The sequence below is a fragment of the Strongylocentrotus purpuratus genome, unplaced genomic scaffold, assembly GCF_000002235.5.
Source record: "Strongylocentrotus purpuratus isolate Spur 01 unplaced genomic scaffold, Spur_5.0 spur5_scaffold_4, whole genome shotgun sequence".
Taxonomy (NCBI): Eukaryota; Metazoa; Echinodermata; class Echinoidea; order Camarodonta; family Strongylocentrotidae; genus Strongylocentrotus; species Strongylocentrotus purpuratus.
In genome coordinates, this window is record NW_022145610.1 from 12569240 (window position 1) to 12595215 (window position 25976).

At 38.6% G+C, this 25976-nt stretch overlaps 1 protein-coding gene across 1 annotated transcript; it reads left to right on the plus strand.

Moving 5' to 3' along the window:
• Positions 1-219: 219 nt before the first annotated feature.
• On the plus strand, positions 220-24382 carry LOC586320 (dopamine beta-hydroxylase). The gene is made up of 13 exons (XM_030998198.1): positions 220-966; positions 5590-5787; positions 16262-16441; positions 16922-17005; positions 17415-17594; positions 18312-18414; positions 19081-19247; positions 20198-20341; positions 20851-20889; positions 21409-21468; positions 22227-22353; positions 23260-23420; positions 23931-24382. The coding sequence occupies exons 1-13, from the start codon at positions 565-567 to the stop codon at positions 24012-24014; spliced, it is 1929 nt and encodes a 642-aa protein (XP_030854058.1). The 5' UTR covers positions 220-564; the 3' UTR covers positions 24015-24382.
• Positions 24383-25976: the final 1594 nt, after the last annotated feature.

Genomic DNA, 25976 nt, shown 5'->3' on the forward strand with positions numbered 1-25976 from the left:
ATAAATTGCCATGATTGTGACGTCATACTACGTCTTTTCTTGACCCCTCCCCTACTCCCTCGAGAATGGTCCCGATTGGTTTAATATCGGTCGACGACACAGCTGCACATCTCATGAATATTCATGAGTAATGTCAACCTTGCCTCCATCAATACACTCTCAATGAAGAACGTCGTTTTGATTGCATTTAATTCTTCCACGAGAGACTGCAGATAGCTGGGAATTGCTTATTAAGGCCACACGAGGGACAATAATACAACTTCATGAATTTTGAAGAGCATCAGACAAGCATTCTCTTCAAGCTCCGACGACGCGAAATCGACCTTAAAGAAGATAGAACAAAATTATTCGCGTCGATGAAGATATTTTCGTTCTAGTTTTCCATCGTAAGGGCCTATTATTGGACAGCAGATATCATTTTTAAAATCTTAATATTTAAAAGGTAGTTAGATCTATGGATTTGAAACTTTACGTTATTTGATTTGCTTTCATCGGTGTTCAAAATCGTCAAAACTGTAGAGAAGGAGAAGAAAAAACATCTGGTGCTCATATTTTGTTAGGAAAATGAACAAGAAATGCATTGTGACTGCAACGCATATTCTCCTGTTCTTACAAGCCCTCTCCTCCATCAACGCGCTCCCCATCCTCCCCGAGGAGCCCGAACATGACGTCGTCCACGACTACCACTACGAAACCAGCTTCGTAACACCATACGAGGAGATCGACGAACTCGCCCATCTAAAATGGTCCGTCGATTACACGACGTCGTTGCTTCGGTACATGCTCAGCGTACCGTTGTTCGACGATGTCACAGCAGACGATGCAGGGAGCAGGAGTGAAAATTTTCCCGCGCTTTCTCGGGCAGGCCGCGAATGGCTGGCGGTGGGGATGTCGCCCTATGGTGCATCTACTGATGCCGATATGGTGACGTTTATCAGGGGGTCCAATGGCGAAGTCACCATTTTGGTAAGTCATAAACTTAAATAATTTCTCACATTAAATTTTGTAGAAAAAAATGATAGAAAAAGCATTTTATACAATAATATTGTTTCTATGCTAGATAGTGAAGTAATATTTCTGATTTTCTGACTCCTTGCTTATTTAGTTTAAATGTATTTTATTCAATTGAACAGTACATATTTGTATATGCTTTCCTTTAATATCAGCATCAGTGGATTCAATTAGGCCCATATATATTTTTCAGGGATGATTAGGTAAATAAATGACGAAGAAGGGAATATGATCACCTTCTGTAAGTTTTTGGTCGACGTTTTGTCAGCAATGGATACAACTCGCTGATTTAATATCAAGATTAAGCAGCATCTCCCGCGGAGTTTTACATTGTAGATGTATACCATTATATTAGCTTCGCATGATTTCTACATTTCAATAAGTACTACTGCTATAAGTAGGCCTACTATGAATACTACTACTATATCACCAACGCAACATTACCACCACCATCAATACCTTACCACATCAACTACAACAACAAGCAACACCATCACCAACATTACCACCATCAGAACCATTACCAATATAATCACCACCACCAAAACAACATCATTATTCTAAATTAGAGTGTACCCACCAGCTTTGACAGCAGTCAATGCATAAACAATGCCAAGATGATGTCAGTTGCACGTGTACTTTTGAAAAATGAAAGAGAGTACAACGCCTACATAACCTTTATGGTTGACAAAAGTGATTAATATTATGTAATTGATCACTCTGCGATGGCCAATTCACGCCGTGTACTTTATTAACCAATACAAACTATTTTAGACTGATCTTGTTAGGCCGTAGGCGGTGTAATTGTGATTGCAAGAGCCCGAAGCTTTCGAGTGAATTAGAAATCGATGAACTAACAAGGCCCTTAGACATTGCCTGGCGATGTTTTACCATAATTATAGTGGATGCTGCCACTCTGTATAAGTGGGGGCATGTCATTGTCATTGGAAATAATAATCAGTTCTTGAAGTCGGTTGTGATCATAGATAAGACAGGGATTTTGAGAGACTGAGAGAGAGAGAGAGAGAGAGAGAGAGAGAGAGAGAGAGAGAGAGAGAGAGAAATTGATTAGAGAGAGGGAGAGAGAGACACACACACTCACACACACATACACACATAGTGAGAAAAACATATTTGAAGGAGAAACAGAGAGAAAGAATGAGGGTGAAAAGAGAAAGATTGAGAAAGGAAAAGAGACAGATTCGCAGAACCACATGAAGATAGGAAACGAAAGATAGATACAGAGAAACATTTAAAAAAAAATTGTTACACGTAATCATTATGTGGACATCGTTCGTGTAGTTACCCACATCTTTCTCTGTCTAAAACATTGAGAGATGTGTTATATGGTTATGTTTCATTCCACGTCAATGATGATAATAACCTATTAATTTAATCATTCAAGAGAGCTGGCGCTGCGTAAAAATCTAGAAACTGGAGAGTCGGTATACGCAGGATCAATTCTACATTAATTTTTGTGGAGGTGGAGGTTGGGGAGCTGGGGCTAGTGGGTGCGCTTTGAGGTTCTTGAACATGGCTTGTGCCTCGAAAAACCACCTTTCTTTTGCAGGGGAGAGATGCTTCAGTTCCCACCCTACCCCCTAGTACCGCTTCTTGGTGTTCGGGCAAGACGTCAGCCTTCAACGAAATCGGGGGGGGGGGGGGGGCTTTTATTATCACCTATGCCGGTGACGAATATCCTAGCGCCAACTTCTGGCTATTTTAGAATATAAATATTGCATTTTATATAAGAAATAGGCGTATTTTTTTTAGATAGACCAAACCCTTGAAGTATTTTATAGATTTTGTTTTGACTGAATAAATTTGATATATTTTTGTATTAAGCAGTAAGATCTCATAACTTACCACCCCCCCCCCCTTTTTTTCCCCCTTAGATTTCGAGAGATGTAAATCTGAAAAATGAATAATCACTATTTACATTAAATGTGAATTATTGACTTAGGTCTGGTGGTAGAACACTCATATAAATGCATTAATTTTGTTATCTGCAATATTTTTGTTTCCCATTTTCATGACGATGGCGGTCCATTTTTTCTCCTCGGAATTTTCTTGTTTGTCATTATTGATGCAAATTGTATAGACAATATCATACGATAAATTCAGGTCACACGCAAGCACATTCGAGCGACACTATTTTATCAAAACGTTAACAAAATTCACCAATAACAGATATTGACATCCCAGGATTGCCATTCAGCAGTATTCAGTGATCGTCTATTAGATTTTCGGCCAGCTCATTGACTATATCAATAACCGAGTCTCACCGTTGAACTATATACGCGCAGTCATTGTTCGTATTATCATTTTATTTGCAATTCTGCCCGTTGGTTGAAAAGTGACCAAAACGTGTCACGTATCTTTTGTAGGCCTATTCAAAGATCGCTGTTGGTGCCTTTTTACGCCTACACCCGATATATATATTCACTGTAGGGAAATTTGATACTCTGCAGTTATCTTTAATAAATATTGATGCCTGGGCAATTGATATCTTCTTATCTTGTCACAGTTATGTGAGATATTATCTCTTTTTTGGAGTCAGATATTAAAATTTAGAAATAATAATAATATTGCAATATTGTGTAACTGAGAGGTGGGCGAAATGGAAATGATAGGAGGCCATTTGCGTACAGAATGTTAGAGGGGGAAAAAGCAGTAGCAGTATTGGATTTCATCTGTGCTATGCATATCACAACTATAGTTTTTTTTTAACGCCCCCTTCACTTTCAAATGTCTAATATTACACGATAAATTATTTTGTTATTGTTGTCGAGATGTATTTAGGGGGGGGGGGGGTAAAGGCTTTTTTGGAGGGATGGGTTAACGTCAACATGCCTATTATATTTATAATTATGTATATCTGCATGTATTTAATTGATTTGTATTTGTTCGAGATGAAAAGTTAGATGAATTATAAGTTTATTCGTTGCAAAATAAACAACAAGTTGGATTTCGAATACAAACAAAATTCAGTAAGACACATAGCAATGGTCGTAATGAACTGATGGAGAATAATTTACGAAATAAAGCTAAACTAAAATTAAGTGGCGACGTATAATCATGGCAAGGGCCTTGCCAAACATGTCACCCGTTTGAGCTCACACTATACTGACCTGTAGGCTTACTTAGACCATCCTTTTCATTTACCGAAGAAATTGTCTTTTCAGTCAACCTTGGGCTGTCGGATTTAGTTCCCCCTTTTGGGAGAGTAATTCTTCAAGGTTCAAGGTTCAAGGTTCAAGGTTCAAGACTTCGTTAAAAAAAAAGAAGGTTTATAGTATAACAGAAAATGAAGTGGTGGAAGCAAAAGATACAGTTTTTTCATCTTTGTATTACTCCCTCCCACTACTTTCGACACCCCCCGCCCCATGATTCGGACAGAGAGAGAGAGAGAGAGAGAGAGAGAGAGAGAGAGAGATGGACGGGGGGGGGGGGGCTCAGCTGAGTCGCATCCTATACTTTTGGCCGACCCTCCGCATTATACCCACAGCGAGATTTCCTAAATGATTTCAACCAGACTCTAGCTACCCAACCCATCCAAAAGCCCGACTAAATGCACCTCCGACATGATGGCACAAAGTCTCTAGAACACTTCTCAAAGTTCTAAAGTACACGAAATGATATAGCCATGCACGTACAACATGTTTCCAAATGCTCGGGGCTCGACGCCATCAATTTGCTCTTGCAAGCCCGGAGCATAGTTGCGATTCAAAACTCAATTTTCACCCGAAGCTTCCTAAAACTTCATTAAATGCCGGACAAAAGCAGCGCATTACTCTGACCCCTACTCTCCCCGAGAGATTTTTTATCGAACCGCTCTTTTCGGACCTAATTTCATAATATTTAGACATCAATATTTCCAAGCGATTATTAAACTACCCGGCTTCATTTTTAACAATTTCATGTCTGCTTAAGTGGTAGGGAATATATTGGAGTACATTTTTAGCCACAACATAATCAAAACTTGAAGCAGGGATTGGGTGCAAATCAGATGACCTTTCACGATTTATCCATATGACATTTTCTGAGAGTGGGTGATGTGTGGTTTCAGAAAAAGAAGATGATTCATATAGTTTTATTAAAAAGAAAACTTTGATGGAATTGAATAGTTTGACGTCATGATGCAAATTGAGGTGAGAAATGCGGAATCTAGATTTTTTTTTTTTAAAGCGACATAGGATAGGAGAAAACTACTTACACAGTTAATATGCTTCATAGTAGCTCTCTTTCTTTCTCTGTCTTCCTCTCTCTTCCTATACTTCCTTTCCATCTCTGTTCTCCCCCTCTTCCCTTCTCTCTCTCCCTCTTCCCTTCTCTCTCTCCCTCTTCCTTCTCTCTCTCCCTCTCTCTTTTATTTCCGTTATACACCCCCCTCTTCCTCTCTCTCTCTCTCTCTCTCTCTCTCTCTCTCGTCCATTGTCTCTCTCCTTATTACCTTATCTCTCGTTCAGGAAGCAAATTAATAATCAAAAGAATAAACACAAAAACATCAATTATGAAGAAAACCTCATTTCAAATTACGTGTATCTAATAAGTATCAAATTATATCTTTCTTTATAGGACACTTATACGGATGAGAATGGAGTGCTAACCGTTGATGACAAACAGGATTACAAGCTATGGAACGCTTGGATAAGGCAACCATTAGGCGAGGACATTAGCGATGATGAAGATGACCACCGTGTGAAGAGGAAAGAACTTGTGATCGAGTACGGGCGACAGATCGACACGTGCGATGATAAAGACTACTTAGTTGAGGTGCGTTTCATTTCAATATAAAGTTATGTTTGCTGGTCCTTTCTCGTAGCATTTTTTGTCTTTCTCATATTCTATTCTTTTTAATATCTCAGACTGTTTCTCTCTGCTTTTTTGTCTGTCTGTCTATTTCTATGATCTACCTGTCTCTGCCTGTTTCCGTTTGTGTCTGTCTCTCTCTCTTCGTCTGTCTTTCTGTCTCACAATTTTTTCTCCTTTCCTCTCTGTGTACATATATTTTGTTATTATACCTACGTGTCTGTTTCTTCCTCTTTTTCTGCATCACCCCCTCTCTCTCTCCTTCTCTCTCTCTCTCTCTCTCCCTCTCTCTATCTCTTTGTGACTGTCTCTCTCTTACTCATTCCTTACCTTTCCAATTCTCTTTGAGTATTATTAAGATCCCGCCATTTAACTCTAATCCTTTCGATTAATGGAAAATATATTCTTGGAGATGGTTATTATCTAACTGTCTTGTTGAAAGCACTTATTCAAGTAGACTAACCACGGAAATATACCCGTTTGGCACAATTTTAAAGAAAACGATAACATTAAAAAAATTGTGTGTTTTTTTTTGTATGTGAAGTGAATCACTTGTCTTGAAAGAAATCAAAGGTGCATTTATCATATTGATAACGATTTTCATAATCACACTTTTATTATCTTTTAATTTTATTGCTTTCACTCGAGGCAGCTTACTTTCAAAATTAGGTTGCCATATTAAAACAACCATGTGGTGATAGAGTGTATCAGGGCGTACGCAAGGGGGGGGGGGGGGTTGGGGGGGGGGTTCAAACCCCCCCTTTGGTATTTTTATGTATGTAAACCCCCCTAAAAATAACCTAAAACCCCTTCCCCCCCCCCCCCCCCCCTTTTTTTTTTTTTTTTTCTCTCTTACTCATTCCTTACCTTTCCAATTCTCTTTGAGTATTATTAAGATCCCGCCATTTAACTCTAATCCTTTCGATTAATGGAAATATATTCTTGGAGATGGTTATTATCTAACTGTCTTGTTGAAAGCACTTATTCAAGTAGACTAACCACGGAAATATACCCGTTTGGCACAATTTTAAAGAAAACGATAACATTAAAAAAATTGTGTGTTTTTTTTTGTATGTGAAGTGAATCACTTGTCTTGAAAGAAATCAAAGGTGCATTTATCATATTGATAACGATTTTCATAATCACACTTTTAATTATCTTTTAATTTTATTGCTTTCACTCGAGGCAGCTTACTTTCAAAATTAGGTTGCCATATTAAAACAACCATGTGGTGATAGAGTGTATCAGGGGCGTACGCAAGGGGGGGGGGGTTGGGGGGTTCAAACCCCCCCTTTGGTATTTTTATGTATGTAAACCCCCCTAAAAATAACCTAAAACCCCTTCCCCCCTCCCCCCCCTTTTTTTTTTTTTTTTCTCTCTTACTCATTCCTTACCTTTCCAATTCTCTTTGAGTATTATTAAGATCCCGCCATTTAACTCTAATCCTTTCGATTAATGGAAAATATATTCTTGGAGATGGTTATTATCTAACTGTCTTGTTGAAAGCACTTATTCAAGTAGACTAACCACGGAAATATACCCGTTTGGCACAATTTTAAAGAAACGATAACATTAAAAAATTGTGTGTTTTTTTTTGTATGTGAAGTGAATCACTTGTCTTGAAAGAAATCAAAGGTGCATTTATCATATTGATAACGATTTTCATAATCACACTTTTAATTATCTTTTAATTTTATTGCTTTCACTCGAGGCAGCTTACTTTCAAATTAGGTTGCCATATTAAAACAACCATGTGGTGATAGAGTGTATCAGGGGCGTACGCAAGGGGGGGGGGGGTTGGGGGGTTCAAACCCCCCCCTTGGTATTTTTATGTATGTAAACCCCCCTAAAAATAACCTAAAACCCTTCCCCCCTCCCCCCCCCCTTTTTTTTTTTTTTTTTTTCTCTCTTACTCATTCCTTACCTTTCCAATTCTCTTTGAGTATTATTAAGATCCCGCCATTTAACTCTAATCCTTTCGATTAATGGAAATATATTCTTGGAGATGGTTATTATCTAACTGTCTTGTTGAAAGCACTTATTCAAGTAGACTAACCACGGAAATATACCCGTTTGGCACAATTTTAAAGAAAACGATAACATTAAAAAATTGTGTGTTTTTTTTTGTATGTGAAGTGAATCACTTGTCTTGAAAGAAATCAAAGGTGCATTTATCATATTGATAACGATTTTCATAATCACACTTTTAATTATCTTTTAATTTTATTGCTTTCACTCGAGGCAGCTTACTTTCAAAATTAGGTTGCCATATTAAAACAACCATGTGGTGATAGAGTGTATCAGGGGCGTACGCAAGGGGGGGGGGGGGGGGGGGGGGGTTCAAACCCCCCCTTTGGTATTTTTATGTATGTAACCCCCCTAAAATAACCTAAAACCCCTTCCCCCCTCCCCCCCCCCCCTTTTTTTTTTTTTTTTTTTTTGTGTCCGCTTCACCCCCCCCCCCCCCCCCCCCACTGTGCGACTTTTCGGCCGGCGCGATTTTCAATTTTCGGGAGCAAAATATTTTAAACCCCCCCCCCCCCCCCCCTTGAAAAAATCCTGCGTACGCCCCTGGAGTGTATTATATATGACCAAAGCTAAATGAAAGAAATGTGTGTCCAATGTTGGTGTCCCTGAGTTTGCCGAATGAACAAACTTAATGATTTCAGTCACCAAGATCTTAAAGGAACACATAGACATTGAAATAAATCCTGCCGATATAGACAGATCGCATCGTGTATGTTCAACTACTCACGGAGAAATTCTCTCCCAAAAAGCTGTGGACACGACTTGTCTTTCCTGCTATAATCTAATCTCTTAACGCTGACATTAAAACTAAATCAATGCCATTACCAGCAATGATTTTTTTTTTAGAATTCATACCCCTGCGAGTCCACAAATCCGATAGCGGACATCGATTGAAAAGATATTTAGTTAAACCGCGAAAGATTAACACCTGTAGAACATACGGTTCGCACGCTAACCGAAGCGAGGCAAGATATCCGCGGTATTGATCCGATAAAACGACTCGTTATGATTAATGAGGCTATGAGTGGGATATTTTGTGTAGAACGAGGTTCATGAAACATTTGACGTGGAAATGGGGCACATCATGAAACTCAATAGTGGGAATAAGAGTCTCTTTCGGATGTACCAAAGAATAAGTATGTGGGGGGGGGGGGTGCCCCATCTCGATTCCACATCTATGTAATTTAAATTGACTGTTCTCGATCAAAGTTAACACACCCCGGTATGTATTTCCTTACTTCACATCTCTTAAGATCACAAAACGTACATAAATGCAGGCACGTAGCCACGGGGGGGGGGGGGGGGGGGCACGTGCCCCCCTAAAATTTCTAAGATCGGTTGAACTTTTTTAGACCCCTTTTTTGTTTACCTCGATTGATTACAAGTCATGTAGGTGCCCCCCCCCCCCCCAAACATCGAACTCTGGCTACGTGTCCTGCATAAATGAGAGATAATATCTGACTAATTCAGTGGCGTCGTTATTAAGGGGGCGAACCCCTCGCAATAATAGCAAAATGAAACAAAAGGAAGATGACCCACAACGTCTAGCAATCGGTGGACTTATACGGGTAGGTCCATGCTCCAATGACACCAGTGCCGCTATCAGTTGATGGACCCAAAATATGCCACTGTCATGTTTTCTTTCTCATCTTCTTCCTCTTCTTCTTCTTTTTTTTTTTTTTTTTTTTTTTTTTTTTTTTTTTACTTCTTCTCATTTCCCCCCTATTTCCCCTTCGTTCTCCTCCTTAACCTTCTGATTCTTCTTCTCTTTCTATTTAATAAGTTCTCCCCCAAGAACTACATTGTTCTAGTGTTAGATGTTGTGTTAAGCCATGTTAAGTTGAAGGACATTAAACTGTCTATCAAGAAAGAAATACCTTTATCGTTTATCCACAATAAACCGAAGACTCAAGTTGAATTGTAAATGCCCTTAAAGCCTTCCACGTTGCCTCGCAATAACACCGTGCAACTCAAGATTAATCGATTGTGAATGCGGTTCGATGGAGTTTTGTACAAGTAAGCCACAAGGGCCAATGATCGCGTGCATACGTGGAGCATGGAAAAGATAGAAGACTCGAGTCTGAAGGGGTCAACAGATGTGTTTGAAATGTTACTAGCGGTGTGGTTTTTCATTACATACGACACAGGTTTGTTTACTGCGATGGATATTCACTTGAAGAACTTCCCTGGTTTTAAAGGATGAATGGAGAGGCACAGAGGCGAATCCAGGACCCTCTGTAAAACAGGAAGGGCCGCAAACAGGACCGTCAACAATTGGAATTAGGGCTGATCGAGATGTGAAAATGGTTGAACCAAGTTCGTGTGCCCCCTCTGCCCCCTGGATTCATTGATAAGTAGTGAGATATGTGGATAGTGAGGATTCGCTGACGGAAAGGGCCGCACACAGGTGCCCAAAATACGGGTTGACATGAGAAAAGGGTTTTTTATAAGGGCGCATGCCCCTTCGCCACTTGTATTCCCCAGTGGAGTGAAATATGCATTCGAATAACAACGCATTGGAAAGTGATGGAATGATTATTTTTAAAAAATAGACCCCACGACCATTGTGCTCATTTTGAGATTCGATACATGTAAACTTGTTCTCAAGTTTCTGAGAGAGATTTTGATCTGCAAGACTAGTATAGAATCATTTTTGGCGCGTTCTTCACGTAAAAACGCGTTCAAATGTTGTCGATGCGGATGCTGTCTACAATCGCAGGTCTCGAATATTTGAGTAGCTTCGCTTTATCCTCAATAATCAAAATCTATTTATGGAGTCCGCATTTATACTCTAATGTATTGCCACCGAATATCATATTCTTCCATTATACTTCCATTCCAAACGCTATTCCTTGTCACTTTCTCTTCATTTGTCTACGATTTTCATGTCCTAGCTGTTTTCCTTTGTCCCAAACCCTCATCCGCCAGTTCTTCCCTTAAGCTCCTTTTCTTTGCCTAATTACAAGATTTCTTTAGTGATTCGCCAAAACTCTCGCCCTAAACTCCTTCGAAACTTGGCCATGAGTCAGATATTGATTAACCTTGGGTGACATGTCGGTCACTTTGTGAAACCTGAGCCAGTGACTAACCCAAGGCCAAGGGTTTTGTTATTATCAATTCTCAGGACACACATTATGTCGGCGACGTATCCAGAATTAAGTTATGAGTGAACCAATGAATGAATATCTTCAATAAAAAGGCCCAGAAAATTAAAAGTATAAAAATCAGGATCGCAGCTACTTCGGAAAAGCATAAACTTATGGACATTTCAATAGTCGTGCGCGTCACCTATTGAAATGGGCGAACATGACAATGTGATATATTGCGTAATCCGTACATAATTTTTGTATGGTATTGAAAGTGCATTAAAATGGAAATAGACGCGATCATGCTAATACTTGCAGTGTATATATGCCTTGCGGTGATGCCGATTTGTATTTCGCTTCTCCTGCTGAAGGGATGGTAAAGATATTGTTAACTCAGAGGAGCCTCGGTCATTAGCTTCAATGCTGTTCTTCCTTTGGGCCCTGCAATTACTATTACCCCCCCCTCCCCCCCCCCCAAAAAAAAAAAAAAAAAAAAATTGTCAGGTTCCCATTTTGACCTGAGTGAAGAATGGCAAATGTATTTCATCTTGTCAAAAGACGTTTGGTGCGGGCTGGGATTCGAACCATCAACCTTTGGATTGGGCGAATGAACCACTAAACCACGACATTTCTACTCTTTAGACTTCCCAGGACATTTTGCTTTCCTTGTAACATTAATCCTATTTCCTTGTTGTCTGCATACACAGAGTCATTGTTTGACACTTCAACACAATTCCAATTTGTTAACACAAATTAAATCCTTTTTTGAACACCAGTAACAATACGCACAGTCGCTTCTTTACCACTCGTGCCGATCAACACAAAACAATAGCATATGCATCAATTTACAGCTTTGTGTTTTAAATGTTAGATTACGCATGCCCAGTCTTGATTAGTTACATAACAACCCTTAAAGGTACTGTGTCCCATTTGCAGGCCAAAAAAATGAAAAAGTTAAATTCCAACTGCATTTGAAAGATAATACTAATTTAGAACTTCCCTAAAAAAGGTGGGGCTTGAAAATGTCTTCAAGTGGGAAAATAACGACTATTAGTTGTCAAATCGACTTTAGGGCTATAGAGCCCAAAAGTAATAGTCTTGATTTTCAGACAATTGTACCGAATGTTCATACGTTTTATGCTGCGCAAAGATTCAATCAGTTTAATCTTGGCCATCACAAGAAGTGGGTTATTGATGTAGACAAATGCTCATGTACCCTTTACAACTCTTTTCATGTATGTTATTACCAAAGAAGAAATAGAGCCAGTCAGTCACTCAATAGTGTCTGACAGTGAAGTCTAGCAAGTAAACGGGTTTCCTTGCATAATTTGAATATGAGGACACTGCCAACGTTTAAATTTCACAGATAGGACATACATGACATATTCATAATTCCTGCAAAGTTCTACAGCATTTGCATGGCTGCAAAAGGGACATAGTACCTTTAAAACACGTTAATTTAACACTGATGAATTACAAAACTTGACAAAGGCATTAAACAAAGTCTACAGGAAGACAGAATTTAGCAGCCCGGAGAGCGTCCAACGAACTTTCCCGACCTATGCTTCGAGGTATGGTCGATTTACTTAAGATCCGATTGCACACACTCGTGTACCACGGGTTATTTAAACGTACAATCCGTCGATCGGCATTTCAGATGGATCTATCTACAGTCAAATATCGACTCGAGGAAAACGCGGTTGACCGGATATTTGATGCCGGTAATACGGTAATGTCAATCAGTCAATCAATCAATGTCATGAGTTTCTCCGATTGTTTTAACTGTCAACGCGGGCTTTTCTTTCTTTGTTCCGGTTTCCTTTTCGTCCATCGTCGTGCGCGCGTTCGTGCGATTTCATTACATACCCATTGTAAGTTTATCTGTCTGTTGGCTTACTCCGTCCAAATTAAATTGATTCGTTAGAGCTACTTTATCTTCACGGAGTGCTCTCAGTTATAATAATGCTGCTTCGCTTTCTCCTCATCTATCTTTCCTTTCTCCCGAACTGTTGCGTTCCATCTCTCTGCCTCCGATCCCCACCAACCCAATGTAGCTGTCTCTCTTTCGTCGCATCCTCTTTCTGTATTCCCCTCTCTCTCTCTCTCTTTCACTTTCTCTCCTCTTTTGCTCCATATCAGTGTCTTTTCCCCCTCATTCTCCTGCTCTCTCTTTCTTGTTCTTGTTCTTGCTCTCATGCTCTTTTTCTCGTTTACTCTTGTACCCGATGTCTGACAGTCTCCCCCGTTCTCCCCCTCATCGTTCCTCGCCGATCCGTGAAAATGGAATTAACAAATCGATACCAGCAGTATTTCAACTTAAATTGGACATCGATTTTTTAGGGTGAATTGAAACATGAATGTGCCGCCAACTCAAATGGCTCTAGGGCTATGGTCTCATTAGCCTAAAACCTAAGGTCATTGAAGGTGAATGAAGTCGTTACTGGCGGAATTTTCTCAGAAGTGTAGCTCTTATTTCTCAGCCAACTCTCTTTGTCTGCATCGGGACATGCCAAAGGGCCCTTTTTAAAGAAAAAAAACACATTGGATATTGCGATTACGGATTTTAAAGAGAAGGTTGAGTTCTGGGAAGAGGTGAAAATAATTTGTGAGCACTACTCATTCTTATTATGCAAGTGTGGAAGAACATCATTTAAGACATGTTCCCTGAAAAGCATGGCTCTTCAAATGCCTTCATATTCTAAATATGCATGTAACATCGTAAAAATCGGGGGGGGGGGGCGGCTTTTTACGCCACGTGTTCGTGTAGTCCCATATACATCTTTCTGTGCAAGTGTTTGTAACTTTACCAAGACTTGGCCAAATTTCTTATCATTTTGATGATTCCAGAACCTTGCAATACACACAAATTCTTATATGCTAGATGATCAAACCTTTTCTGGTCGGTTCCACACCGTTTCTTTCACAATGCAATCGCATGACCAGAACTCAACTTCATCTTTAAGATTTAAAGTACTCCATGGTTACATTCCATATTGGCTAAAGACTGCATTGCATATTCTGTCAGAATATTTTACTACACAGGTTTAATAAGATTACCAATGATTCTATCGATGAAACTTGCATGAGCTGAATAATCATCCCCTTTTTCGTATCATTGCTATAAAATGTCATTGTAAAGCTAAAGATGTTCCACCTTTTGAGAAAGCAATATCTATCCAGTATCCACGCTCTCCCTGGTATTTGGCAAAAAATTGTTTTGGGGGACTTGCCATCAGGACTATTTCAACGCTATATAACATAATAATAATAATAATAGCTAGTTCTTATATAGCGCTTTTCAGGACCGAAGGCCCTCTCAAAGCGCTTAACATCTGCCACGCAATCACGTGACTGCACGAACCGCTGCCACCAGGCGCCGTTTCTTGGACCGTCATAAGTCTAACTTCTTGGACATCCCTATGAAACATGTTATAGAATAAACTCGCGTTTCTATGGGATGTCCACGAACTTTAAAAGTCTTACAATGGTTTCGAGAAACCGGCCCCTGGGGCCAGTGTACCAACGTACACTATACAATCGATGTCCAGTGTATATCAATTCGACGACGACTTCTGTTCTTATATTGCAATAAAATGCGACGAACAACGACGTCATACCTGAGGCGATTGTCCTCATTCGACAATCAGTCGATCACAGACCTCGTCTGCGCTGTCTGTAGCGATTTTGCTTTGAGGTGTAATTTAAAACTCAGAAGCTTTTTGCTTATAATTAGAAAAGTGTTTTTATATATTGTTATTATCATAAATGTAAATTGGTTATTGTATGGAAAGCGATAAAAGCTTATGAAAACGTATTTGCTATAGTAATATATGAAATAATTCAACGAATGATCATAAACATGAATGGAGGATCAAATAGCTAGCAAAGCTACAGTGTAGACAACGGTGTCTGCCTTGAAAATGAGTCTCGTATGCATGGATTAACGAACTCCGGCAAATGATGACAAAAGTACCCATGTATAGCCAACCCTTTAATAATAAATAATAAACAATATTTATAAGGCGCTTAATACTGGTGTCTCTAAGCGCACCATATTCTGACTTAACAATTATTTACCAAAACTTATAATAAACACACAACTTATACATCTGTTCTTTATTCAATAAATCATGCATATATAATAATAAAAAATAAGATAAGAGTGAGATCAAACAAACATACATACAAGAGGTCAAACATAGGATCAAACATAGGATCGAACAAACAAAAAATAAGACGGTGTGCACCTCCTTTGACCGACTCACAACTGCAGAATATTATTTATGAATTAAAAAGGTGCGTTTTCAGCAAGGACTTGAATTGGTCGAGAGAATGAATATTATGAAAGTGCGCTGGTAATTTGTTCCAAAGGATAGGGGCATTTACTGAGAAAGCTCGGTCGCCATATTTTGTAGCGGTACGAGGTCCGAGGGTTAACTGCAAGGTTGATGATGATCGAAGAGGTCTTAAAGAACTAGAAGAACGTAAGGAAATCAAATCTGAAAGATATTTAGGGGCTTGGCCATGGAGAATTTTGTATGTAAGAAGAAGAACTTTGAATGTGATACGATGGTGTATGGGAAGCCATTGAAGAGAACGCAATATTGGGGTTATGTGCTCAAACTTTCTCGAGAGAGTAACAAGCCTTGCAGCAGTATTCTGAATTCTTTGAAGTGGAAGTAGGGACGATTGCGGAAGACCAGAAAAAATTGAATTACAATAATCAAGGTGGGAGGATACAAATGCATGGGTTAATTTTGCAGTTGTGGGCCGGTCAAGTAGTTTCCTAATTTTCCCTTTAGAGATATTTGTTAAAACTCCTTCAAAACTCTTTGATCCTCTCTTTCTCTCCATCTATATCTAACCTTTCTATGTATGTATGTATCTATCCATCTATACGCCGAAGACTTTTTTCTTTTTCTCCTCTTTCATCTCTTTCACTTTCTGCCTCCCTGTTGCTCTCACTGTCACTTCTTTCACTACACCCATCCTCACCCCTGTGCGTGTGTGTGTGTGTGTGTGTGTGTCTCTCTCTCTCTCTCTCTCTCTCTCTCTCTCTCGTTCTCCGTCTCGATTCCTTCCAATGTCTTTATCGTCAATTAATGATTTCATCCTAAATGTATTTCTTTCCAGTGGGACATCCACACGCCACCTCTTTATTAGCATGGTAGCTGGTATCCCCGCGTAATGATGTCGTGAATTCCCCCCCCCCCCGTTGCACCTATCCACCACTCCCTCCGAGGGAAGACACTCCCCAAGCCAGAGTTTAATCGCTCTGTGAATCAATTAATCATTTTCACCTGTTTTGCTTCATTTGTTTTCAGAGGGGTACCACGCACCTCCTCTTTCTCCGCGGGCCAGGTTCATGGCCTCAGAACGACACTGTGGAGTCCTCCGTTGCACCCCTCCACCACTCCCTACGAAGGGTAACGCTCCTGAAGCCGGAGCGACCAATTCCAAGCTTCCCATCTGATACCAAGATCATTGAGGTTACGGTCGACGATGTAAGTCCCAAATTAAAACAAAAATCTTTATAAAACACGGTTTTTTTCGTCATTTTCAGTCATTTTGATATACCAAATTATGAGCGAATACCCCATGAATAGCTGTTGATCTCGGCCAGGCTTATAATTGTTTTGAACACTCCTTTTGAATTATTTCATCCGATCTGTTTGTACACTTTGTTAGCTTTGCAAAATAGAATATTGACATATTCTGTCAATGCCGTTTGGTAATCATCATCAACATCATCACTTTTTAAGTAATTCTTTAAAGTGTATAATTGCGATAAGAAAAGTATTTGCCATTAGCAATATGTAGGAAATTCGCAAAGTTCATTCATTTATACGAAGATTCACTCATAAAATTGCACCAACATTATTCTCCAGAGAATGGCAGAGATATACCGTTACTTTGGTAAGATTTTTATTAAGCTCGTATCAGTTTGCATCACATTGAAAATTGCAACATTTCTTTTAATTTAGATCACGGTTCCTGATGATGATACGACTTATTGGTGCAAAGTTTCAAAGTTTCCCGATGCAGAAGTAAAACATCACATCGTAAAGGTATGCTGATGATATATTTTCATTTATGATGTTGAAATAACTATTTGCAAGTTGAATAAATACGAAAGTTATATGTGTAGTCCTCTCTTTCCATTAATTATTATCAAGCTTTTCTATTGAACATGTTTAAAATAAATGACGAAACCATTTCCATTTATATTGGCAACTGATAATAATCAAGATAAACATCAGTATAGAAAACAACGCAAATGTCATATTTTGAATGGTGATTTTTATATTCAAGACATCTGTGCTTAAATAAAACAACGTCTAGGTATCATGTTAGACATTATGGATATAATGTCGTCCGAGGTCCTTTCTGCAAAACAGAATTTGGCTGACTGTAAATCCCGCGAATGAATACAATGAATGGGATCTAATTATAATTTCTCATCCTTTTTCGTTATAGTATGAGGTAGAGGTAACGGAAGGCAACGAGGATCTCGTTCATCACATCGAGGTCTACCATTGTGACGTCGATCCCGATGTCGAAGTATCTCTCTACCAGGGTCCCTGTGATGATCGTCCGGCCGGGTCTTCTAGTTTGGCGTGTAGCCAGGTCATTGGCGCTTGGGCCATGGGGGCAGAGGTTGGTATATAGATAGGGTTGATCTGATATATCAATTAACATTGTTGGACCGGTGATGGTGGTGTTGGTGTGGTGGTTTTGATGATAGTGGTGGTGGTGGTTGTGGTGGTGACGGTGGTGGTGGTGGTGATGATGATTATTGACATCGTTGACTTTGATAATGACGATAATGATGATGGTTTTGGCCATGAAAACTGATAAGCTGATGATACAAAGAGGAATTAGAGGAGCAGGAATATAATGCGGACGGAAAAACCAAAATTGAATAACATGAATATGGGAGAAGACGGAGGAAAAGGGAGATTTATTCAAACTCACCCACATACACATACACGCACCATTACAAACAATCATTAACATATAACTTCGATATTTATGACGGAATTAACATGACTGTATTAGCTCAACAGTATTAGGTTGCAGATTATTGTGTCATATTAAAAACGTTCTATTCAGGCTTTTAAGAGTGAGGCGCGGTGGCTCAGGGGTAAAGCAGTGGTCTTGTAATCAGGAGGTCCCTGGTTCGAAACCAAATCGATGCGCTAGTGTCTGTTGGTAAAGCATTAATCCTCATGACTAATTCCCTCGGAGAGGACTTTAAGCTGTCGGTCCCATGGTTGCTTACTTACAAGCATACACATGCTTTCTTAGAAGTAAAGCAAAGAAACCTACCAACCACCCAACCAATTTCAATCATTTTTTTTTGGTTCGTTTCAGGCATTCGTGTACCCTGAAGAGGCAGGCATTGCTATAGGAGGACCAACAACATCAAGCTACATCATGATAGAGATTCATTATAACAACCCGGCAAGAAAAGCAGGTATATAGTTAACAACTAAATTGTTCTTTGCTTGAATTCAGAACTACACGCAGGCTCACTAACGTCCAAAGAGACATTCATATTACATTAGGAATGTTCATCCCATAAAAGTGCTTAAAAACAATGAGGTAAAGGGTGGTTTTTCATTTTCATTCAAAGCCACATGGTTTATAGGCACTTTTCCAATCGGAGATGATTGCCAACCGTTTTCTTTTGTCTGCCATAAGAAAGTAGTAGAGAGAAAAAATCCTTTTTTTTTTAAATAACACTTTTTGCACTATTTTTCACATTTTATATGTCATGAAATTTAATCTGTATAGACATAGCAGAAGAACCTACATGAGTATATTATATGGTCTGCATTTTATAATGCCCTTTACATTGTACTTAATGTAGACACATATAACAATGCTTCTGTGTTGACATGAGCGATAATTAGTGCAAGAGCTCATTAACATATAAATAATTAAGTTTATGCCAACTGTAAGTTTCAATTGAGATTAGAATATACTTTTTTGGTGGACAGTTGCTAAAATCAATTTTGATTTATTATTATTCCTTACATTTTATACTACATTGCCAAAAAATGTAGGCCTTTGAATATCTAAATCTTTCATTATGTGGGTATCTGGTCAATGACAATAATAATATTTTTTAACATGGCAGGTATCGTGGATAGTTCCGGTCTTCGCTTCTACTACACACCTACCCTGAGACCATTTGACGCTGGTATCATTGAGCTGGGTCTAGTCTACACCCCCAAGCTCTCGATACCACCAGAGATGGATGAATTCATTCTGACCGGACACTGTCTACCAAGATGCACAGGAAAGGTATGCTTCAAGATAAACTGAAGTTCTTGTAAATATAGAAAGTAGATTCTCACAGAATCCAACGAAACTTACACTGAATGTTTAAGATTACAATAAATGATATGTGCCAAACAATTTTGTAGAAAATGTATAGTGGCTGAGTAATTAGCATAGAAAGATAAAGAAATCAAGGTAAGTACAAGTCATGTAGGCCCGACACCCTATGCTTAACACAGGTCACTATGTGCAAACGGAATTTGTGATGTTTTTTTTTTATCGAAGCTGATACCCAGTAAGTTTTTGTGCATTTGTTTTTATTTCTCTGGTTCAAACAAACAATCTACTGCAGGATAAACAATCCAAAATAAACCATAGCACTTTTCTCTCAAAAACGATCCCCAAGCCAGAGCTCAAGATTAGCTTTAAGAAACCGAGACAATACTCTATGCTCCCGTTATTTTAAAGGTGTATGGCATGAACGATTGCCTAAATATGACAGAAGTATTGTTTTTATCTTGCAGATTTGTTTGACTTATACAGGTGTCAAATATGATTCCGTTACGTTGTGATGACGAATCAGGGGAACTATTGCCCCGGACAACACCCAAGAGAGTTCCCCTAAGAAAAATCCCTCCCTCGGACAACTTAGCCACTGACACGACTAACCCCACAAAAACTGTCGCTTCAAAATAACTCAAATTACTCCCAGATAGAATGTGAGCTCTCCAACGTGTGGTCTTTGATTTTTCTCGGGATAGTTCTCCGGGGTTATTTTGAAATACAATACAATACTTCGGGACGATTAAGTCACGTGTCAATAAATGCATTAATTTCTATCAAAATGGTATTTCTATTTCTTACATCATTCATTACAAAGTTTTCAACTGCCAATTATGTTTCCCGTATTGTATGCTAATAGAAGGATGAACTATTATTTTTCGAACTATTCTCTTTTCCGAATTTCCCGTCAGGGTTTGCCGCGACGGGGCATTAAAGCGTTTGCATCCCAGCTGCACACCCATTTGACAGGCACGGCGGTTTGGACCAAACATGTCCGAGACGGGATCGAACAACCTGAGCTTAACAGAGACGATCATTTCAGCTCGGACTTCCAGGTAACATGCTATAACAAGAAAGTAATAATGATGGTGATGATTTTGACGATGATGACGACGATGATGTCGAGTTTGACATTGATGATGGTTATATCGTGGAGATGTTTTTTAGATATGGTTTGACTGAGTCATAATGTAAGCTAAATAGGATTCATTATCTATAGAGTGTGGTGTCCCACAATGATCAATACTTGGTACTTTGTTATTTTAATAAGAAAATGTAGAATACTATTTTTTCACTTTAACCTGAAAAATTGCAATATTTTCTATCAGCTTCAGACAATATTTTATACTTCTCCAAAAATTAATTTCCAGATGCCTTTCAATTTTTTTTAAAAAAGGTAAACTGTCAATTAATCTAGGAGGTATATCAAAGGACTTCAATTTTTCTGAACAGACAAAAACACAAAGCAAAATCGTAGTAGAGCGATGAAGTAGTATTTTCATTCATTTTGAAAGACACTCGATTTCCCTTGTATTTAACTTAATTTGCATTGTTCCTTTCGCAGGAAATCCGAATGTTACCAAAACCAGTTCATATCTTGCCAGTAAGTATTTCTGTGGTGTAACTTTTAACATACAAGCAAAACAGTAATTTTTCCTCTGTACAGAAAATTTTATAAACTATCATTTTCTTAGATATTGATGACGGAATAGAATTGTTTCATACAAGGGTTGTATACAAATATATTTACAATACTAATATCTAGGCTTAATGTATGACTTAAAATTTAATCAATATACATTTTTGAAGTTGTTTAGTACAGGGCAAGTGGGAGGAGAGCTCACAAGATACGTCACAGAGTTGTCAATTTGTGTTTGATTAATCGCACCTTCAACAATGAATGATTTTCTAATTTTCAATTGGGTTTTGCTCAAACTGTCACTGACCTGTTACTCTTATTTCTGTGCTTCTATTAAAACAACTTAATATCAGGGTGGGCTTCCCCTATAATATATTTAACCGAAGTTTAATGTCGTAAATTTTTCCATCATTTTCTCGTTTATTCATTCGTTTATTATTCCCGCCCCCTCTCTCCTCTCTCTCTCCTTTTCTTTTTTTCTAGGGTGACACTCTAGTAACCTCTTGCCGATACGACACGAGTGACAAAGATAACGTGACGATGGTAAGTGTAAATCATTTTCATTTTTTAAACTAGGCGTTGTGGCGTGCGCCTGTAATCCAGCTAACAGTGGAAGTTACAAACTGATTCAGCGAGAACGCAGGTTCGAAACTGAGTCACGTCTTTCGGATGGTGACGTTAAAAGTCGGTCCCCAGACGTAAATAATCATATCTGATTGATACACGTCTGTAAAAACCCAATATACACACACACACACACACACGTAAATCATACTTACAGTTATAGTCAACAAGGCAGCATTGATCAACACATACTTGTAGATCATTATGCAAATATTAAGTAAATATATGTATTTATAATTCAGATTAATATACATATCCACACTGGGATTTCAGATATCATTAAGTTACTTTAATACAAGTTTTCATTTTATAGGTATAGTCTTCTTTTTATCTTTTGCATCATCGTGTAAGTAAGAATCTTCACCACTTTGGCATAGGAAGTAAGCAAATGTTATAGCTCCTCAGAACCTTAAAGATCAATCTCTATGACTTATTAAATTGATCAATATTATAACCAACGTAAGAAGTTATAAACTTTATACATCAAGAGTAAATCATATTGTCACAATCATTTTATGAAATGAGTAAGAAAAAGTATTCCACGTTATGGTCGATAGTTAATTAACGCCCATTGTACCCTATTATGTTCGATTTTAATGTTTGTTTATTTTTTTTAAATTTTAGGGTGTTTGAGGTATCATTGTTGAGATGTGATTTATTAATGTTTCACTTTCTAGGGTGGTTTCAGTATCACGGATGAGATGTGTGTAAACTACGTTCACTATTATCCACGCACCCCACTGGAGGTCTGTAAAAGCACCATCTCCAAAAGGATTCTCAGAAATTTCTTCTACTGGGCAAACGGTAAGTAAATTAGAGACAAAATAATGTGAACAGAAAATTGACAGTTGTGATTTATTAATTACAACTATGTACATAAGAGATAGGAGACTGCAAACTTGGGATTTATTACAGGACTTGCGATTGATTTGGATCAGGTCAACTGAAAAATTAGGAGGGAAAATGCTTCAGCAGAACAGAAAGTTATATTCCAAAGTCTAAACACAATGCAAGTAGAACAAAGAGCACTTCCTGACAGCAATGCCAGATTCTAACAATCAACATAACGGATGGATGGAAACAATGTTAAGTTCCCTGATATCAACTGAAAGACATTATATTGAAAGAAAAAGTAGGTGCATGGATATACAGAATGAAAGTAGGAACACAATAGTAAAAGCAAGTAAGTTACTACCTGCAAACATAAACAAATTCTGGAACTGTGGAATTGTTTTGTGTTCGGTGTGTTGAAATGTGCAGCGATAGAGAGAGAAAGAGAGGGGGACAAAGACGAAGAAGCAGAAACAGAAACAGAAACAGAAGAAGAAGAAGAAGAAGAAGAAGAAGAAGAAGAAGAAGAAGAAAAGAAGAAAGAAGAAGAAGAAGAAGAGAAGAGAAGGAAAGAGGAAGAAGAGAAAGAAGAAAGAAGGAGAAGGGGAAGAAGAAGAAGAAGAAGAGAGAAGAAGAAGAAGAAGAAGAAGAAGAAGAAGAAGAAGAAGAAGAAGAAGAAGAGAACAAGAGAGAGAGAGTGGCGAAGAAAAACATACCGCTATAAAAACTTTTGACAGAAGTCCTTTTTGGTTATCCCTCCTGCTGTCCTCCTCTGTCTCTCATTTGTTATCCCCATCTCTTTCCCTCAATCCATCTCTCTCTCTCTCTCTCTCTCTCTGTCTCTGTCTCTGTTCTCTCTCTCTCTCTCTCTCTCTCGCAGCCATGAAGAAGACGTTGCCGACGACATGTCCGATGAGGAGATCGTAGAGGGATTCCAAAGTCTAGAGTGGACGGGAGAAACGAAGAAGGTCTGGCAGGAGATCGTCCACCAAACCAACGTCGACATGGACTGCTTTCGACCAGCTGGCGTTCCGTTTACAGTAAGTTAGCCGTCTACAAAGTTACATTCCAAATCTTGTCTTTGAGAATAAAAATTAGTCCGGAGGAAGTGTCACAGGAGCAAAATTTGGATCACCTTATTTTGAAGTCATTTGCATTTTAAACAAATTCTGACTTATGGAATAATGATATTACATAAACTTATGAAAGGCTGTTTGAAATCGAAAAGTTGATTATCCAGCACGAGACGGAATTGTACCTGTAAACGAACATGTGCAATTAATTTGTTCACCATTACTTTTTATCAGCCATATTTGATATCCTATGGGGGTCCTCTAGCCCGCAATGAGTTATGAGTATGCACAATTTAGTTTTTAACCGTTTCATCTAAAGTTGCTCATGCGTGGGTATAATAGAGGGCAGCACACGGACAAACGCACGGTTATGTGGTGACCCACGTCGTGATCGCCAAGTTGCCTATTTTACGAACGTCTAGATACCCACGCATGAATACCTTTAATAATTATAAGTCCCTTTTCTTTATATCACAGGGGAAATGGAACAACATGGAAAGAGAAGAGATTCGGACCCATCTACCCCAAATCTCGGACGAGTGTTCAACAACAGATGATTGATGACGGACTCTTGCTTCAAAATCTAACTGCCAATCTTCGCAAAACTTTGCAAATCATGAAAACGAATTTTTCTTTCAAAATACAAGAACTTGGTATTTGACATTCATGTTTTCATCTGATATGCACTTTAGCTCAATAATTATGCAAGGTATTCTTTTTTATTTACACTGAGGTCAATTTTGATAACAAATTGTTTTCTTGGCATACAATAATGGCGTTTGTGTTTTGAATTTCATGGTGAGAATAATTTTTTTTCTTTCTATGGGTCTCCTGTTTGAGCGTCTCGCAGGGTTGACACTGTGATTCTAATTTCAATGATGAAACATGATTTAGATATCGTATTAAAGACAACCATTCAAAGCTTTACTAATGGGTTTACTAACCTTATCTTCTGGAAAAGGACACTTTTTTTTTTTTTTTTTTTTTGGTAGTCCAAAAAAAAAATCGCAACGACTCAGCCAATCCAAAAAGGGGGGGGGGGGGTTTAGGGAAATTTAGGGGGGGGTTTACACACAAAAATTTACCAAAGGGGGGGGGTTTAACCCCCAAACCCCCCCTGTGTACGCGCCTACATGTTGTCCAAGATTATGGACGTTGGTTAAGATTCAATTATTAATAATGTAACTTGATAGGCCGTAAGCAAAACGATAATCAGTTTCTAATGAAAACTTTTTCCGGGATAAATAACATCTCGGGGTATTTCTGTTCAACCCTATAATCGTGTCTCCCCCTTTGTTTTAATCAGTCTGAAATGATCTTTAAAAGTGAATTTCTTAACTTTAAAAAAACTTTCGGAGGTTCATTTAAACTAACGTTGATGCAGATATCCTACATTGAAGGCCTATATGACAATCATATATTTTTCTATTAAAACTTCATTTTTGTTTTACAAATCGCATAAGCAAGAAATTGTTCGAATAACGTACTTTGGCAAAACGTTAAACTTTAAATTGCCACTCTCCTCCCTGGTGTTGAATGGATACCTGGTATGATGCTAAATTCGTTATAGTTTGTTCAGCATTGTGAGCGTTTGTAAAAACGGCGCCTGGCTGGAATGCTCCCCAAGAAGTGGAGAATGTGTACAGTGTACATTTTGAGCGGGCAAATCCGAATCCAATGACCGGGGTTAATATTATTATAACATTCTGTAGTTTAGCGCTTCGAGACATTGTCGATGTATTAAAAAATGCGCTATAATAATTGAAGAGTCTTTTTATTTTCGTTACGATCCTGCCTGTTTAATAAACGTCATTGCCTCGGTGCTCTATATCTTTTAATGTTCTCTCAATCTAAATCATTAAAGGAATTACAGTCTGTTACGTTCATTCTTGCGCTATTATTCACAATACCCTGCTCTGTTCGATTTTGCTCTTAGGCATTATGGGCCTACTTATTTTTTTAAAAATAAAATGAGTGAAATTGTAAAAAGTATGAAACCGTCTTGTGATTTTTGTTGTTGTTAAAGCATTTCTCACAAGTTTTGTTCATGCATGTGAGAAATGTAGAAAACATATTTGAGTATAATAGGCCTGTATGGAAAAGAGACCAAGAGAGGGACAAGAGGGAAAGAGGGAAAGAGAGAGGAGAGCGAGAGAGAGAGAGAGAGAGAGAGAGAGAGAGAGAGAGAAAGAGGGAGAGAGATAGGAAGAGATATAGAGAGGGGAGGGAGAGGGAGGGAGTGAGAGAGATAGAGGGAGAGAGAGAGAGGGGGACAGAGAGAGAGAAGGAGGGAGAGAGAGAGAAAGAGAGAGAGAGAGAGAGAAAGAGGGAGAGAGATATAGGAAGAGATATAAAGAGGGGAGGGAGAGAGAGGGAGGGAGGGGAGAGAGAGAGAGAGAGAGAGAGAGAGGGAGAGAGGGCGCGGAGGGGGCATGACTGTACGAAAGATCATAACATCAATTAATGAATTAACAACTTTCAGGATGCTCAATTAAAAGAGAAAAAGAGTACTCCCCCCCCCCC